Source organism: Bos mutus, chromosome 18 (assembly GCF_027580195.1).
Source record: "Bos mutus isolate GX-2022 chromosome 18, NWIPB_WYAK_1.1, whole genome shotgun sequence".
In the NCBI taxonomy this organism is placed as follows: domain Eukaryota; kingdom Metazoa; phylum Chordata; class Mammalia; order Artiodactyla; family Bovidae; genus Bos; species Bos mutus.
In genome coordinates this window covers 40,437,160-40,452,988 of record NC_091634.1, presented here as the reverse complement: position 1 = coordinate 40,452,988, position 15,829 = coordinate 40,437,160, and the positions used below count along the sequence as shown (strand labels likewise).

General features: G+C 40.2%; 1 protein-coding gene across 4 annotated transcripts in view; it reads left to right on the top strand.

Moving 5' to 3' along the window:
• FTO (FTO alpha-ketoglutarate dependent dioxygenase) overlaps positions 1–15,829 on the top strand; it is a 423,247-nt gene that overhangs the window by 138,594 nt on the left and 268,824 nt on the right. For all 4 annotated transcript variants that reach the window (XM_005890937.2, XM_070388423.1, XM_070388422.1 and 1 more), the window contains one exon: positions 8,203–8,346. In XM_005890937.2, the coding sequence (XP_005890999.1) occupies positions 8,203–8,346 (144 nt within the window). The remainder of the gene's footprint in view (positions 1–8,202; positions 8,347–15,829) is intronic.

The following is a 15,829-nucleotide window of genomic DNA, read 5'->3' as shown; positions in this document are numbered from 1 at the left end:
AGAGCTGTTTTTTTAATGTGTGGTGATGAGAAATATATGTATATATATATATTTACACACACACACATATATATTTGCACATCAGCAAAATTATTGCCATAGAATATTAATGGTATTATGCTTTAAATATGGTAGAAAATTTCATGTGATATATTTTACTTGATTAGAACTGTCATCTTTTCTTTCATGCTCAGGCTTCTGTATTTGTTGTCTGTGTAACAGTGGTTTGCACACAGCTCCGGGAATGCACACAAAATATTTGATGACATTTATCTTTTATTAAATGGAATTAATTTTTTCTCAAAAAACTAGTTAGCTATTTTTTTCTCCTTTATTTCTTAAAGCCTTTTAAAGATGTGACAGAAAAATCTTACAGGTACACATGGAAAAGTAATACTTGATTGCAGCTGAAAATTAATTGGTTAACCTGGGGGTTGGAGTTTAGGACATTTTAAACCTGACGGTTAAATTTCACATTCTTTTGCGTTTTGTCACATCTTTCACTTCTTTAGTCGTTTGGTTAGTGGGAGCTGGGAATGCACTGAACACACCGAGACACATAAAACCCTTTCAGTGTTGCTGAAGTTCAAAGGCAAGTAGGAGCCAACTGCCTCTGCTTGTTTCCAAAATAACATAGGGAAACAGTAATCAGTTGCAGTTGCTATAAATAATTACAAGTTGATTTTATTGAGAAAGTGAGCAACACTGTATTTATGCAATAAAAAATTTATCAGACATACATCTTCCCTCCTCCCTTCCCAGCCCACGGAGGAAACAAACCTTCAACAAAACATTATTTTAATGAGCACATTTCAAAGGTGCTGGATTTATGGGAGACATCAGGCAACACTGATTGCAATTACTGTCTCTCTTTGTCGTTCAGGACTTTATTGATGCCATATTGAGAAGAGTGTGAGGATGAAAGTTAGAGGGGAAAGTAGTCAACCAGCCTGTTAGCCTGTAAACATCCATACTCGGTGGCATCAAAAACCTCCTTAAAATGGTTGTCTTTGTAGTTTAAAACTCATTTCTTTTTCAAGTTGTTGATTTGACCAGAGATGGATGTACAAAAAAACCTTCTTAAAATGTCTCTATTCTTTTCCTTGGGCTTCCCAGGTGGCTCACTGGTAAAAATATCCACCTGCTAAGCAGGAGATGTGGTTTCAATCCCTGGATCTTGAAGATCCCTCGGAGAAGGAAATGGCAACCCACTCCAGTATTCTTCTCTGGGAAATCCCATGGACAGAGGATCCTGGCAGGCTACAGTCCATGGGATTGCAAAAGAGTTAGACATGACTTAGAAACTAAACAACAATTCTTTTTCTTGGGCTACAAGCTACAGCTATTATCATTGGGACCCTCTAGAATAAAGCAGCCTGAAGACTTATAGTATAAAAGATAATAAATACTGATTTTTCTTATTAATATTCTTTTGTTAAATCAATCTGCTTATCAAATAATTGAGTATTATTGCTTTATTATGTTGTATGTTGGTATTAGTCACGTGAATTAGTTGGTATTAGTCACATTACATCATCTTTTTTCTACATTTTTTTTTTAACATTTTGGCCACACTGCGTGGCATGTGGGGTCTTAGCTCCCTGACCAGGGATTGAACCCACACCGTCTGTAGTGGAAGCACGGATCCTAACTGTTGGGCTGCTAGGGAAGTCCTACATCGTGATTATTGTATTCAGCCTCAGCTTCCTCACTAATGTGTGCTGTGCACATCTCTATCACATCACAGATACCAAGCCTATAGAGCAGGAGTCGGCAAACACTTTCTGTATAAAGGACCAGATAATAAAGATTTTCAACTCCAGAGGCCTCTGGTCTGTGTCTTAGCTACTCAACCATGTTGTTGTGTGTGAAAGCAGCTGTGGATAGGATGTCAGTGAACGGGCCTGACTATTCTTGTTAAACTTCACAGAAGCAGGTGATGGGACCGATTTGCCTATGGGCTAGAGTGGGGTTCACGGACTTGAATGCCTGTCGGGGGCCAGGCAGGTATCTAATGGAGTCACGTGGCTGACGGAACTGCCACTTGTGCCTTGTCTGAAAGATGCAGCTACTTCTTACTTATGGCCACTTGTGACCGGCTCAGTGAGACCTGAGTTTGTAATTCACGAGTAGCTGGAGCAACTTCCTGGTGGTCCAGTGGCTAAGACTCTGAGCTCACAATGCATGGGGCCCAGGTTCGATCCCTGCAACTAAGACTGGGCACAGTCACATAAATGAATAAATCTATGTTAAAAAAAAAAAAAAGAATAAGCTTCAGAGTCAGACAGACCTAAATTGAATTGTGCTTACTAGCAGTGTGAACCTAGACAAGTTATTGTTTTTTTTAAAGAATAGCTGGAAATTGGTATTTTAGGCAAAGCACTTTTATCAGTAGGCAGCTAATTTAGATTCAATCAGAAAATGTTGTACAGGTCAGGCTATATACCTTTGAGAACTCTTTTCTGGTCCATAGGATCTAATTTAGAAGTGCTGGTCTTTTCAGGTATAATTATGTATAATGAAGAACTTCCTGTCATACTTTGACCACCTGAGGAGAAGAGTCAACTCATTGGAAAAGACCCTGATGCTGGAAAAGACTGAAGGCAAAAGGAGAAGAGAGTGGCAGAGGACGAGATGCTTAGATAGCATCACTGACTCAATGGACATGTATTTGAGCAAACTCCGGGAGATAGCAAAGGACAGGGAAGCCTGGTATGCTGCAGCCCATAAAGTTGCAAAAAGTTGGTCAAGACTTGGCAACTGAACACCACCACCAAGAACTTGTTGGTGAATGTTATTAGACACTTGTTGGTGAATATCATTAGACACTTGTTGGTGAATATCATTAGACATGGGCAGCACATATCTAGTTCAGGTGCTGCTAACTACCTATTCTAGTGCTGTGACAGACATCAATAATCGATCATACCACTCTATCCTGCTGAGCTTAGAGTGATTCACCACCAGACCTCAAAAAAGCTACAGCTGGTAAATTCACTGTGTCCTTTGTAGCTCAGCTGGTAAAGACTCTACCTGCAATTCAGGAGACCCCTGTTTGATTCCTGGGTGGGAAGATAGGGAAGGGATAGGCTGGGGAAGGAATAGGCTATCCACTCCAGTATTCTTGGGCTTCCCTGGTGGCTCAGACGGTAAAGGATCAGCCTGCCATGCGGGAGATGTGGGTTTGATCCCTGGGTTGGGAAGATCCTCTGGAGAAAGGAACAGCTACCCACTCCAGTATTCTAGCCTGGAGAATTCCATGGACTATTCAGTTCATGGAGTTGCAGAGTTGGACACGACTGAATGACTTTCACTTTCTTCTGATATGTAAGGTATTTGTCAACCCTGTTCCAGAGGATTCTCTTTAAAATGTATTTTGGATTAACCCAGAAAATGGCATTGAACTTTTAAACTCTGTGATTTTAAAGAATCTAGCCAGAAATTGCTCTTAACCACAGAGTATTTGAGAAAATATATATCATAAATAACAACAGATAGGACAGAAGGTAAAATCCTGTTCCTATGGCAGTATCAGATTTTAGATTCAAACTTAGGGAACTGAAGACTATCCACAGTTGGATGTGTCCTTAAAAACTTCAGTAGCATTCCTTCTTTGACGACACCTGAACTTGTTTTTCTGGTGTGTCTTTTTTCACCATACCTGTGTGAAGTAATGGGAATGAATAGTTATAAAGGGCAGGTCCTTTTTTTCTTTCTCTTTCTGTCCCTGATGCTGGTTTACAGATACTAGATAGAGTGTAAGATGTTCAGAATTTAAGGACTCTGTATTTGAATATATGCCATCTGGGATGCAGGTAACTTTCGGATTGTGTATGTGACATGCTGGATGTGATGCTGCCTAAGTAAAAGGTGTTTTATTGTTCATTTTGATTGCATAAAATTTACATCTTTTGTATTCTGCCCTCTGTGAGTCTAAACCATACTTGTCTTTCAAGTTTGATCATCTCTAAGAATTTTGTTCTACTTGTTCTAGCCTGCATTGAACCTGTCCTTTAGATTTCTTGAATGTTGAGAACTGTGCTAATTCAGCAGTGTCATACTTTATTATTACATTATTTGACTTATTTGCATTTGTTATTCGCCCACCCCCTGCCATAATTAACATTTTCTTTTCCTGTCATCTTGCACAGTAAAGACCATGAATGGTGTGAACTGAGAGAGCATACTATGTTTAAGTAGGCAATTTAGAACAAATGTTCATTGGATGTCATTTATATGCCAGTTGTTCAGCTGCTAAGTCATATCCAATTCTTTGCAACCCCATGGACTGTAGCACGCAGACTTCCCTGTCCTTCAGTATCTACTGGAGTTAGCTCAAAGTCATGGCCATTGAGTCGGTGATGCTATCTAGCCATCTCATCCTCTGTCACCCCTCTCCTTTTGCCTTCAGTCTTTCCTAGCATCAGGATCTTTTCCAGGCTCTTCGCATCAGGTGGCCAGAGTATTCAGCTTCGGCATCAATTCTTCCAATGTGGAGTTCTAAATGTGGATGAAACAGAAAAATGGACCCTGCATTTGAAGACCAGAGTCTAGTGGTTTAAAGTCTAGTGAAGTGTAGTTGCTCAGTCGTGTCCGACTCTTTGCGACCCCATGGACTGTAGCCTACTAGGCTCCTCCATCTATGGGATTTTCCAGGCAAGAATACTGGAGTGGGTTGCTATTTCCTTCTCCAGGAGATCTTCCCAACCCAGAGATTGAACCCGGGTCTCCCACATTGTAGGCAGATGCTTTACCCTCTGAGCCACCAGGGAAGTCTAGTGGATTAAAGTCTAGTGGAGTTTAAAATGTTCCATTTCTAGTAATCAGTGATGAACATTCACAACTCCGCTGGAAGTAAAGCTCCACTGGGCATAGGTCTTTGTTTCATTTACTGATAAACCCCACGTGCCCAGGTCAGCACGTCGTTTATTGTAACTGCTCAATAAATATTTCTTAGATGAACTTTTACATGTTTTTATGTAGGTATGGGACAGTTAATGTAGGTGAATCATAGGGTGTGCCTTCTACTTCCTTTACTTGTCTCTCCTGTTTATTCCAGCCATGTAATTCTCTTTCCAGAAAAAATCAGTCTTGAGTTTTCTTCCAGAAATATTATTAATATATGCACATATACACACATATATGTGTATGTGTTTTTTTTTAATACAAATTATAGCCTATTCCTTTCTTTCTCTTAAAAATATAGGAGATAGTTTTCTATCATTGCATGCCCATATTATTTTTAGTGGCTATATAGTGTTTTTATTGCCTGAACATTTCATATTTTATTAAACCAGAAATTTATTGATGGATGTTGAAGTTATTCTGATCTTTTGCTTTTATAAACAGTGCTCTAGTAAATAGCCTCCTTCAATTTGCAACCTCTGCAAGTAGGAATTTTAGTATACATTTCTAAAAGTGGTATTGTGGAATTCCTACAAATTCAAAGGTTTTTAAAAATAAAAAAAAATTTTTAATAATAAAAACGAGTTACATTTGTAATTTTGATAGGTATTGCAGATAATCTTCCATAGAGAATATGAATGTGCCATTTTGCTCCACTCTTACTAACATTATATTTTATTAAAGTGCTTATTTTTTTCTGATCTAATAGGTGAAAAATATCTATTATGGCTTTGTTTTGTGTGTTTGAACGTCTTTTTATATGTTTACAAACTCCATTTTATGTCTTCTGTCTTTATAACTTTTGCCCATTTTTCTCTTTGATTATTGATATTTATCTTTCTGATGTGTAGAAGTTCTTTATATGGTTAAAAAAAAGTCCCTGGCCAAGCTTGCTTGTTTATATTTCTGTGTTAATTATAGAGTCAGCTTGTCTAGGACCAAACCCAGTGAACTAAAAATCAATCCTGTTGGTATTTTTATTGTGTTTATGTCAAATTTATGGATGACTTAGGGAGAACTGGCATTTCCGTAATGTTTCACCTTATTTCTCAAGAACATAATATGTCTTTGCATTTGTTTGAGTGAGTCATTATGGTGATAAAGGATACTGTCTTAACTTTTTCTATTAACTTTCTGATGTTTTCCTATTAAAATATGTTGGCTTTGAGATAAATCTATATTGTATCATGTAAAGGAACTAGTCATCTATTGCTCTTATTGAGGTTTTTATCATGAAAGGATGTATGTTATCAATTATTTTTGTGTATCTGGTGACTCATGTATTTTTTGTTTGTTTTCATCTATGAATATGATGAATTTTAAGTATTGTTGTTGTTCAGTCACTAAGTCGTGTTCAACTCTTTGCGACCCTGTGGACTGCAGCACGCCAGGCTTCCCTGTCCTTCAGTATCTTCTAGAATTTGCTCAAACTCATGTCCACTGAATCAGTGATGCTGTCTAACCATCTCATCCTCTGCCACCCTCTTTTCCTTTTGCCTTCAATCTTTCCCAGCTTTAGGGTCTTTCCCAGTGTGTTGGCTCTTCCCATCAGGTGGCCAAAGCATTGGATTTCAACTTTAGCATCAATCCTTCCAATGAATATTCAGAGTTGATTTCCTTTAGGATTAGCTGGTTTGATCTCCCTGCTGTCCAAGGGACTCTCAAGAGCCTTCTCCAGCACCACTGTTCAAAAGCATCAATTCTTCAGTGTTCAGCCTTCTCCAGCGTCCAACTCGCATATCTGTACATGATTGTTGGAAAAACCGTAACTTTGACTAGATAGACCTTTTTCAGCAAAGTGATGTCTCTGATTTTTAAAATGTTGTCTATGTTTGTCATAGTTTTCATTCCAAGGAGGAAGCATCTTTAATTTTGTGGTTGCAGTCATGTCCGCCGTGATTTTGGAGCCCAAGAAAATAAAATCTGTCACTGCTTCTACTTTTTACCTTCTGTTTGCCGTGAAGGAATGGGACCAGATGCTTGACCTTAGTTTTTTGAACGTTGAGTTTTAAGCCAACTTTTTCATTCTCCTCTTTCACCCTCAAGAGGCTCTTTAGTTCCTCTTCACTTTCTGTCATTGGCATGGTATCATCTGCATATCTGAGGTTGTTAATATTTCTCCCAGCAATAGACTATCCTTCTACTCCTGAAGTAAGTTCTACTTCGTCATGTTATTCTTGTAAAATGCTGCTGGATTTTGATTCTTTTTCCTTATATAGATCTTCCTCAACTTTCAGTGGGATTATCTCACAATAAACCCATTTTAAGTTGAAAATAGCATAAGTCAAAACTGCATTTAATACACATAACCAGCCAAACATCATTGTTTACCCTAGCCTGCCTTAAACCTGCTTGGAACACTTACATTAGTCTGCAGTTGAGTAGAGTCACCTAACACAAAGTGTATTGTAATAAAGTGCTGAGTATCCCATGTAATTTATTGGATATTGTACTGAAAGTGGAAATTAGGATGATTTGTATGCATAGTGAGTAGTTACCAGTGTATTGATTCTCCACCCTCCTGATCATGAGGCTCACTTGGAGTGGCTGCTGCCTAGCATCACAACAGTACTTTTCTGCATACTGCTAGCCCCTGATGGGACCAAAATTCAGCATCAAAGTATGGTTGCAACTCAATGCATATTGTTTCACACCATTGTAGAGTTGAAAAATCATTAAGTTGAGCCATAGTTAAGTTGGGGACCGTCTATACTATTAATATATTTAGAAATTATGCATTGGTTTTGGATGTGAGACTGGTGTGTGTGTGTGTGTGTGTATTGGATTTGATACATATTCTTGTCTTTATGAAAAGAATCTGGACACTATTTTGTGTTCTTGAACAATTTACAATTTATTGAAATTGCACTCTTCTTAACTGTTTGATAGAATTTTCCTTTGCAACTCTCTAGTCCTGTGTTCCTTGACTTCTTCTATACCTTCTGTGGCTTTTTAAGTCATTCTACCTCTTCGGGGGTCAATTTTGGCCATTCATATTTTCCTAAAAACCTATGCAGATTTTCTGATTTAGTTACATGAAACTGAACAAAATAATCATCTTTAATTTTCTTTGATACCTGTGGTTATTTCCTTACCACTTTCAGATTTTTTTATCAAAAAAAAAATTAATGACATGTTAAAATATTTTAAAGAATGTGGTTTTTTTTTTAAATGATGCAAATAGAATATATAGTTCACTTATCCATATTTTATTAAAACTTCAGTTATTCTTAAGGTAACTATGAAATTCAGAACTTTAGATGAAACATTCCTGACAACTCTCTTTTCTTTTGACAGGCCCTGAAGAGGAAAGTGAGGACGACCCTCAGCTTGAAGGCAGAGATCCTGATATTTGGCATGTTGGTTTTAAGATCTCGTGGGACATAGAGACACCTGGTTTGGCGATACCCCTTCACCAAGGAGACTGCTACTTTATGCTTGGTAATGCGAGGATCAAAGCCATACTGATGCTCTAGTGTCTTAAGTTTTAGATTATTGGGTACATATTTTGCATATGTCTTTTGAAGTAAACTTTGTAAGTTTTTCATATGATAATGAAGCTTCTACATGTAACTTGATTTTTTTTTCTTTTTAAGATACTGCTAATTTTAAAAGTTGCTTTTCTTTTCATTCTAAGTGTTGATGGCGTTCCCCAAAGTACTAACCAGTTTTCAAGATTTTTTTCATCAGAGCTCCTAAATCATCTCAATCACCTTATTAATGTGAAGTTTAAAAAAATATGTCCCTGTCTCTGTAGGTTTTTAGTGAAAGTTTTTTCTAGTTTTGAATTTAGTTTCCTCTCAGGAACAGCTGGCCTGACAACACAGCCTCTTCCTCTACTCCCTGCCCCCTACTCCCTCCCAAGTTCCGCTCATTTCCCTCACTTAGTTCTCTGGGAAACAATATTTCAGCCCTGGTCAGCCTTGCTGAAGCTACGAAGTTTGGGGAGTTTGGAGAGCTTCATTTTTTGTTTCTTACTCTAAGTTTTTTTTTTGTTTTGTTTATTTTTAGACTTTCTGTTTGCTTTCTGATGCACAGCATGCAAACATTATCCTTTTTTTCCTTACAGAGCCTCTTAGGGTTTATTTTGTCCTTGGCTCTCACTCCTAATTATTTTGGGGTTAATCTCACTCTTACCTGCCTAGGGGAATCTACTCATGTGTTTGGTTTTAGAGCCAGGAACATCAAGGCTCAAACCCAGTGTTTATAATAAGAATTATCTCCCAATAATAGAGTGTCTGTAGAGGGTCCTCTTTGTGCTTCGTAAGTTTCAGGAGATACTGGAAATGGATAACACTTGGTCCTTGCTTTCTAGGAATTATGAGTTTGGGGTAGCCATTCAGTCATGACCTCACTAAATGTTTTCCAAATTTCATTCATTCACACACTAGCTTCAAGTTTCTTGCCATATTCCTGTGCTACCCATACTAGTATTGTTGTTGTTGTTTAGTCAGTAAGTCTAGTCTGACTCTTTGAGACCCCACGGACTGCAGCATGCCAGGCTTCCCTGTCCTTCATTGTTTCCCAGAGTTTGCTCAGATTCATGTCCATTGAGTTGGTGATGCTATCTAACCATCTCATCCTCTGTCATCCCCTTCTCCTTTTGCCTTCAATCTTTCCCTGCATCAGTGTCTTTTCCAGTGAGTTGGCTGTTCCCATCAGGGGGCCAAAGTATTAAAGCTTCAGTTTTAGCATCAGTCAGGGTTGATTTCCTTTAGGATTGACTGATTTGATCTCCTTGCAGTCCATGGGACTCTCAAGAGTCTTCTCCAGCACCACATTATTACTTATGTAATATTTCTCTCTAGATAAACTGTTTTTTTTTTTTTGAACAGAAATGAGTTTATTTTAGGTGATTTTATATCTGAAATGGAAAACCAGTATCACTTAACATAGTTAGAAGAATCGTACAGAGTGAAAGTAAAGTCATCTTAGTATCTGGTGCTTTTGTTTCCTGAAGACTCTGAGACTCAGGCCTGTTCTGTCTTCAGTCACTATTAGGGAGAGGTGTTAACCCAATCATGGTACCAATTTTGGGCTTTCTCCTTTGTGGCAACAGGAAGATTGGAAGATCATGATGCAGGGAATTACTTTCTCCCAGTGCGATTCAGTAGTAAATTCTTAAATTCTTTTCGTGGAGGAGTCCTGCATTTGTCGCACACTATTCTTCTGTTGTTGTTCAGTCATTAGGTCGTGTCCAACTCTGCGACCCCAGGGACTGTAGCCTGCCAGGCTCCTCTCCTCCACTGTCACCCGGAGTTTGCTCAAATTCATGTCCGTTGAGTTGGTGATGCTGTCTAACCATCTCATCCTCTAAGTAAGCTCCAAATCTCTTGCCTTCTATTTGCATGTTGCTTTCCAGTTTACAGATCAGTTTCGCATAAGCCATCTCAATCAATCTCCAAACAGCCTTGCTAGGGAGATGGTGCAGGGTATCAATCTGTTTTTAAGTAATTTGCCCAAGGTCACTCAGTTCGTGTGAGGCAGAACAGAGGGCAGTATGTGGTCACGTGTTTCTTATTCGGTGCTTTTCTTGCTCTCAAAGGGACCATTTAGATTTGATCCCAATTCATTGAAGATGTCGAGGTGGGAATGCTTTTAGGGGTAAAGTCATCTCTTCATCTGCCCTGCTCCTGCTTATCTCAGGATTTGAGTTTCTATTCTCAAGTCTTTGCCTCATCGTTGAGCATCATTTATAGGTAAAACAGATTATTATTTCATTTTTTAATATACCACCCAGATGTGGATATTTACCATGAATATAAATAGGTTGTCATTTCAGCCAGTAAATCACTTTCCTTTTGGGTACTCTGAGTTTCTATTAATATTTTGCATCTTTAAAAGAAATGGGAGTCAGAATAGTGCTATTTTAAATAGCTTTATTAACTTTCTATGTATAAAAGTAGTAAATGACATTGTAAAGGTTCAGCTACTTTCCATTTATTTAGTAACATCTCATGTTTTCTTTTCTGATTGAAAAAGCAGTATATGCTCATTGTAGAGAAAAGAAACTCTGAAAAGTATAAAGTGAAAAGAAGAAAATAAAAATCAGGTTCATGCCTATTTCGGTATATTCCTTTTCAGACTTTTTCAACGTGTACATAAATATGTACCTGGAATGGCAGTTGTTGGTGTCTTAGTGACTAAGTCATGTCCGACTCTTCTGTCACCCCATGGACTGTAGCCCCCCGGGCTCCTCTGTCTGTGGGATTTCCCAGGCAAGAATAATGGACTGGGTTGCCGTTTCCTACTCCAGGGGCTCTTCCTGACTCAGGGATCGAACCTGTGTCTTCTGCCTTCTCAGGCGGATTCTTTACCACTGAGCCACCAGGGAAGCCCAGGAATAACAGTAGTATATGAATAACAGCTATGTTTACTGTGGACTAATGACAAGTCAAGCCTTCTGTGAATCTTCTCAGTAACCCTGAGAAGTAGATACCAGCTCTGTTCAGAAAGAAGATCAGGTTAGATTGATGTAGTGACTTAGCCATGGTTACACAGTGGGAAAGAATCATGGATTGAAACTTGTCACTTTAGCCCACCTGTGCTCTGATACCCATGTCAGGCCATCTGGACCCTGTACCTGGAGGCCTTCTGCACCCCTGTCCAGCACTGACCCCTGCTCTGAGCTTCTCTGCCTTACCTGAAGGCTTAAGACTTAATTGTTCAGAAGGGCAGAAAGGAAGGTGACGATGGTGGTCTGTTTGCTTCTTTCTTTTCCAGTTCATTTTTTAAAAGTTATTTATCCGTTTATTTATTTTCGGCTTGTTGCTCTATGTGGGCTTTCTCTAGTCGTGGCGAGCAGGGGCTACTCTTCATTGCAGTGCGTGGGCTTCTCATTGTGGCTTCTCTTATTGGAGAGCGCAGGCTCTAGGGCACGTGGGCTTCAGCAGTTGGGGCTCCCAGGCTCTCGAGCATGGACTCAGTAGTTGTAGACCATGGGCTTAGTTGCTCCGAAGCATGTGAGATCTTCCCAGATCAGGGATGGAACCAGTGTCCTCTGCATTGCAAGGTGAACTCTTAACCGCTGGACTACCAGGGAAGCCCTCCATTTCTTTTTAAAGTTATGTTTTTCTTGGCTCAGAAATTACATTAAAAATGAAAATATTAAATAATTGCATTGTCCTTTTAACTTATAATGAATATACATTTTTATAATATACATTGGTTCCAGTTAGCTGTTGTAGGTGATAAAGGAAGATAGTTGTCATTTTATAGCAGCTGATATCTGAGACATAACATCTAGTTCTGATTTCCAAACTCTTGCCTTCAGATAAAGGTGAAGTAACTGATAACTTAGTGAACTAGGCCAAGCATAGCACACTGCACCTCAAGTTTGTGCTTGGAATCTGTTTTCTTATTAAGATGTCATATTCGATTTCTAAAATGACTTGTCCCGCATCTTCTCTTAGGCTAAACAAAACAAAAATAAAAGCAACCGTGGTGGAAAGCCACCTTTTCTCTTTACTTTTTAAAAGCCAAGGACTCTAAAGAACCCTGTCCCGGGATCCCTGCCCTGTGCTGATACCTGAAATCTGAACTTCATAGCACTTTTGAAAAGGAAACAGTTTAGCTCAATTTATAATAATATATTGGTCTGCAGAGGAAGTGCAGACCAAACCCTGCTGTCTCAAGTCAGTCCTCCAGGGGTGTCTGATGGGGAACGTGCCGGGTGCCTGTAATAAATCCACTGCCTGTGGAATTGAGTGAAGGCCCTGCTGGCAGTGCCTGAGGACACGCTTAACTGGGGTTGTCACGGTTTTACTTTTAAATTGGAATCTTTGCCCTAATCTCAGAGTTAGACATGACCAGATTTGCAAGCAGATTTACAATTTTCACTAATTTTCCAACCAGGACTTCAAAACACACTTAGAGAAGAAAAAAAAAAACACTCTGGTCTTTCTCAGAATGGGATGATTTACTTTGCCACAGATGTTTTCCATAGACTGAAGGCAACCAGGGAGTTAGGGACTTAAAAGTGGCTTGGAGACAAACTGTGGGTTTGTTTTTTGTGTGGAACCGATTATACAGTTCAAGGGACATCAACCAAATCATGTTCATTAAGCCGGAGCCGACTGTAGACGTGGGATGGTTCAGGACAAAGGTGAGTGTTAGATAAACATTTTGGACAAACCTCCTCCCCCCACCCCTTTATTTATTATTTTTCACATATCACTCTTCATGACTCTGTTCTCTCTACTCTCTTTACTTTTGTTTCCTTAAAACCAACTACATCTCATTTTCACATGTCATTATTGTGCCAATTAACTATTTTGAAGCTTCGGTTGCCAAGTAAAAATTGCATGACAAAAAAGAACAGCAATATAAATTGAAATGCACAGTATCTCCTTTTTGGGTTGGCGTTCCCTCACCAGCAGTTTAGGATGGAATAATAGAAAGGCCAGGTGACTTTCAGGTTCAGGGTGGAATAAGAGAAAGGTCAGGTGACGAGCTTCCCTCAGGTTCCCCTCTTGTCTGTGGGCTGTGCGTTGTTAGCACCGCTCTGAGCCTCTGCCTCCAGTGAAAAGCTGGTGCTTCATGACATTTGCTTCCCAGGGTTACTGTGAAGTCAAATAAAAAAGTATAGGGGACCTGTTTACAGGGCAGGGATAGAGACGCAGATGCAGAGTGGACTTGTGGACACAACGGGGAAGGAGAGGCTGGGATGAATTGAGAAAGTAGCACTGAAATGTATACACTGCTGCTGCTGCTAAGTCACTTCAGTCGTGTCCGACTCTGTGCGACCCCACAGACGGCCGCCCACCAGTCTCCCCCATCCCTGGGATTCTCCAGGCAACAACACTGGAGTGGGTTGCCATTTCCTTCTCCAATGCAGGAAAGTGAAAAGTGAAAGTGAAGTCGCTCAGTCGTGTCCGACTGTTAGCAACCCCACAGACTGCAGCCTACCAAGCTCCTCCGTCCATGGGATTTTCCAGGCAAGAGTACTGGAGCGGGGTGCCACTGCCTTCTCCGAAATGTAAACTCTACCATGTGTGAAATAGATAGCTAGTGGGAAGTTGCTCTATAGCACATAGAGTCAGCTCAGGGCTCTGTGATGACCTAGAGGGGTGGGAGGGAGATTCAAGAGGGAGGGACACGTGTATACGTTTGGCTGATTCACTTTGTTATATGGCAGAAACCAATACAACATTGTAAAGCAGTTATTCTCCAATTAAAAAGAAATTTAAAAAGAAGTATCGAGACTTCCCTTGGTGGTCTAGTGGTTAAGACTGAGCTTCCAATGCAGGGGACCTGGGTTCAAGTCAATCCCTGGTTGGGGAGCTAAGCTCTCACATGCTATGTGGCAACAACAACAACAACAAAATATTAAAAGAAATGTAAAACATTTTTTAAACAGAGAAAGTTTATGGAAAGCACTTTCTGAATTACAACTTGAACATGAGGACTCGTTAGAAGACTGGGACCTGGGTCATGGTGTATTGGAGAACCAGTGAGGGGAGGCTGCCAGAAGAGTGCTGAGTGCTGGGTTCTTACCTCGCTCCATGCCCTGAGCTTGGCCGGCTTTGCACCTAATCGTTCCATGTATATATTTCTGTAGCCACATAAAGGAACTACAAGGAAGGGAAATCTCCCCAGTTGATTCTTGCGGCTGGGAAGAGTTGCCATCTGGCCATTGTTGAATCAGAGCTCTGTAGTAACCGCAATCTTGCCTTGGTGGGGTTGCATTTACTTATAGAGCCTGACCCGTGGTTTTCTTCTTGATGAGGTTCACCTTCTCTGAAATACCTATGGCTTAGAGCAGCCAGAGCTGGTGCACTGTGAACGCGTTTGATGTGGTGTAACCTGAAAATGTGCCATGCGTCTACTTCGGGAGTCAACACGAGCAGCGGAGTTGGAGTTTGTAGCTCTGTGAGCAGGAAGAACAGAGGCCTCTAGGAGTTTAAAAGTCTCTTGACTGGGGCTCTTCTGGGGCTTCCCGTGGAGACCATGGTAGCTTTGTAAATCCTCCAGGTGTCTGTCAGTCCTGCCCTGTCTTAGACCTTTTGTTCATAGGAAAAGCCTTGTGTTATTTTTTCCTCTGACCCCTTTCCCTCCCTCCTCCAACCCCTGACTGACCAGCTGAAGCAAAAAAGACCTCTAATATATGGCTTAATCATAAATTCTAAATAATTATACTTTATTACCTCTCATGGGTCTTGAAATGTAGGTGCTACATTCTGCTTTCTGCCGAGGCAAGGGAATAATACAGAAACAGTAGTAAATTATAACTTCAGGCTGCAGTCGTAAGCTTGAGGAATTGCCATTTAAGTGGAAAGTGCTTGAACAGCCCAATGAGCAGCTGTCATGTCTATTTTCACTCTGAAACGTAGGAACATGACAGTATAGTTTCCGCTGCTTGTCCAGTGTGAACTTAGCGTGTTCTCCTTCCCTGCTCGGCAACCGCAGTATCTGCTTCTTGCTGTTCACTTTTTTTTGCACGGTTGAGGATGTGTCTCTCCTGAAACTTTTTGCTCTAAAATATTCCCCTAAATGCTGACATTTTCAAACTTGGGGTTTCTGACTTGATATCCCTGGTGGCTCAGATGGTAAAGAATCTGCTGCAATGCAGGAGACCCAGATTTGATCCCTGGGTAGGGAAGATCCCCTGGAGAAGGAAATGGCAGCCCATTCCAGTATTCTTGCCTGAGAAATCCCATGGATTTCTGCAGTCTATGGGATAGCAAAGAGTTGGGCATGACTTAGCAACTAACACATACTTTACACACCAGATTTTTTGGTCTTCAGACAAATTGGGGAGAGGACAAGGCCGGTGTCATAGGCTCTGAGAATAGGAACCTGAGTGTGTTCCTAGGTCCTTGGAAGGATCTGCCACTTTCTTACCATATCTAGTCTTTTTGTTTATTTCTGTAGTATTTCTGTTGTGAACTTTACTTGAAGTATATGTGATGAGTACCTCCTGAGG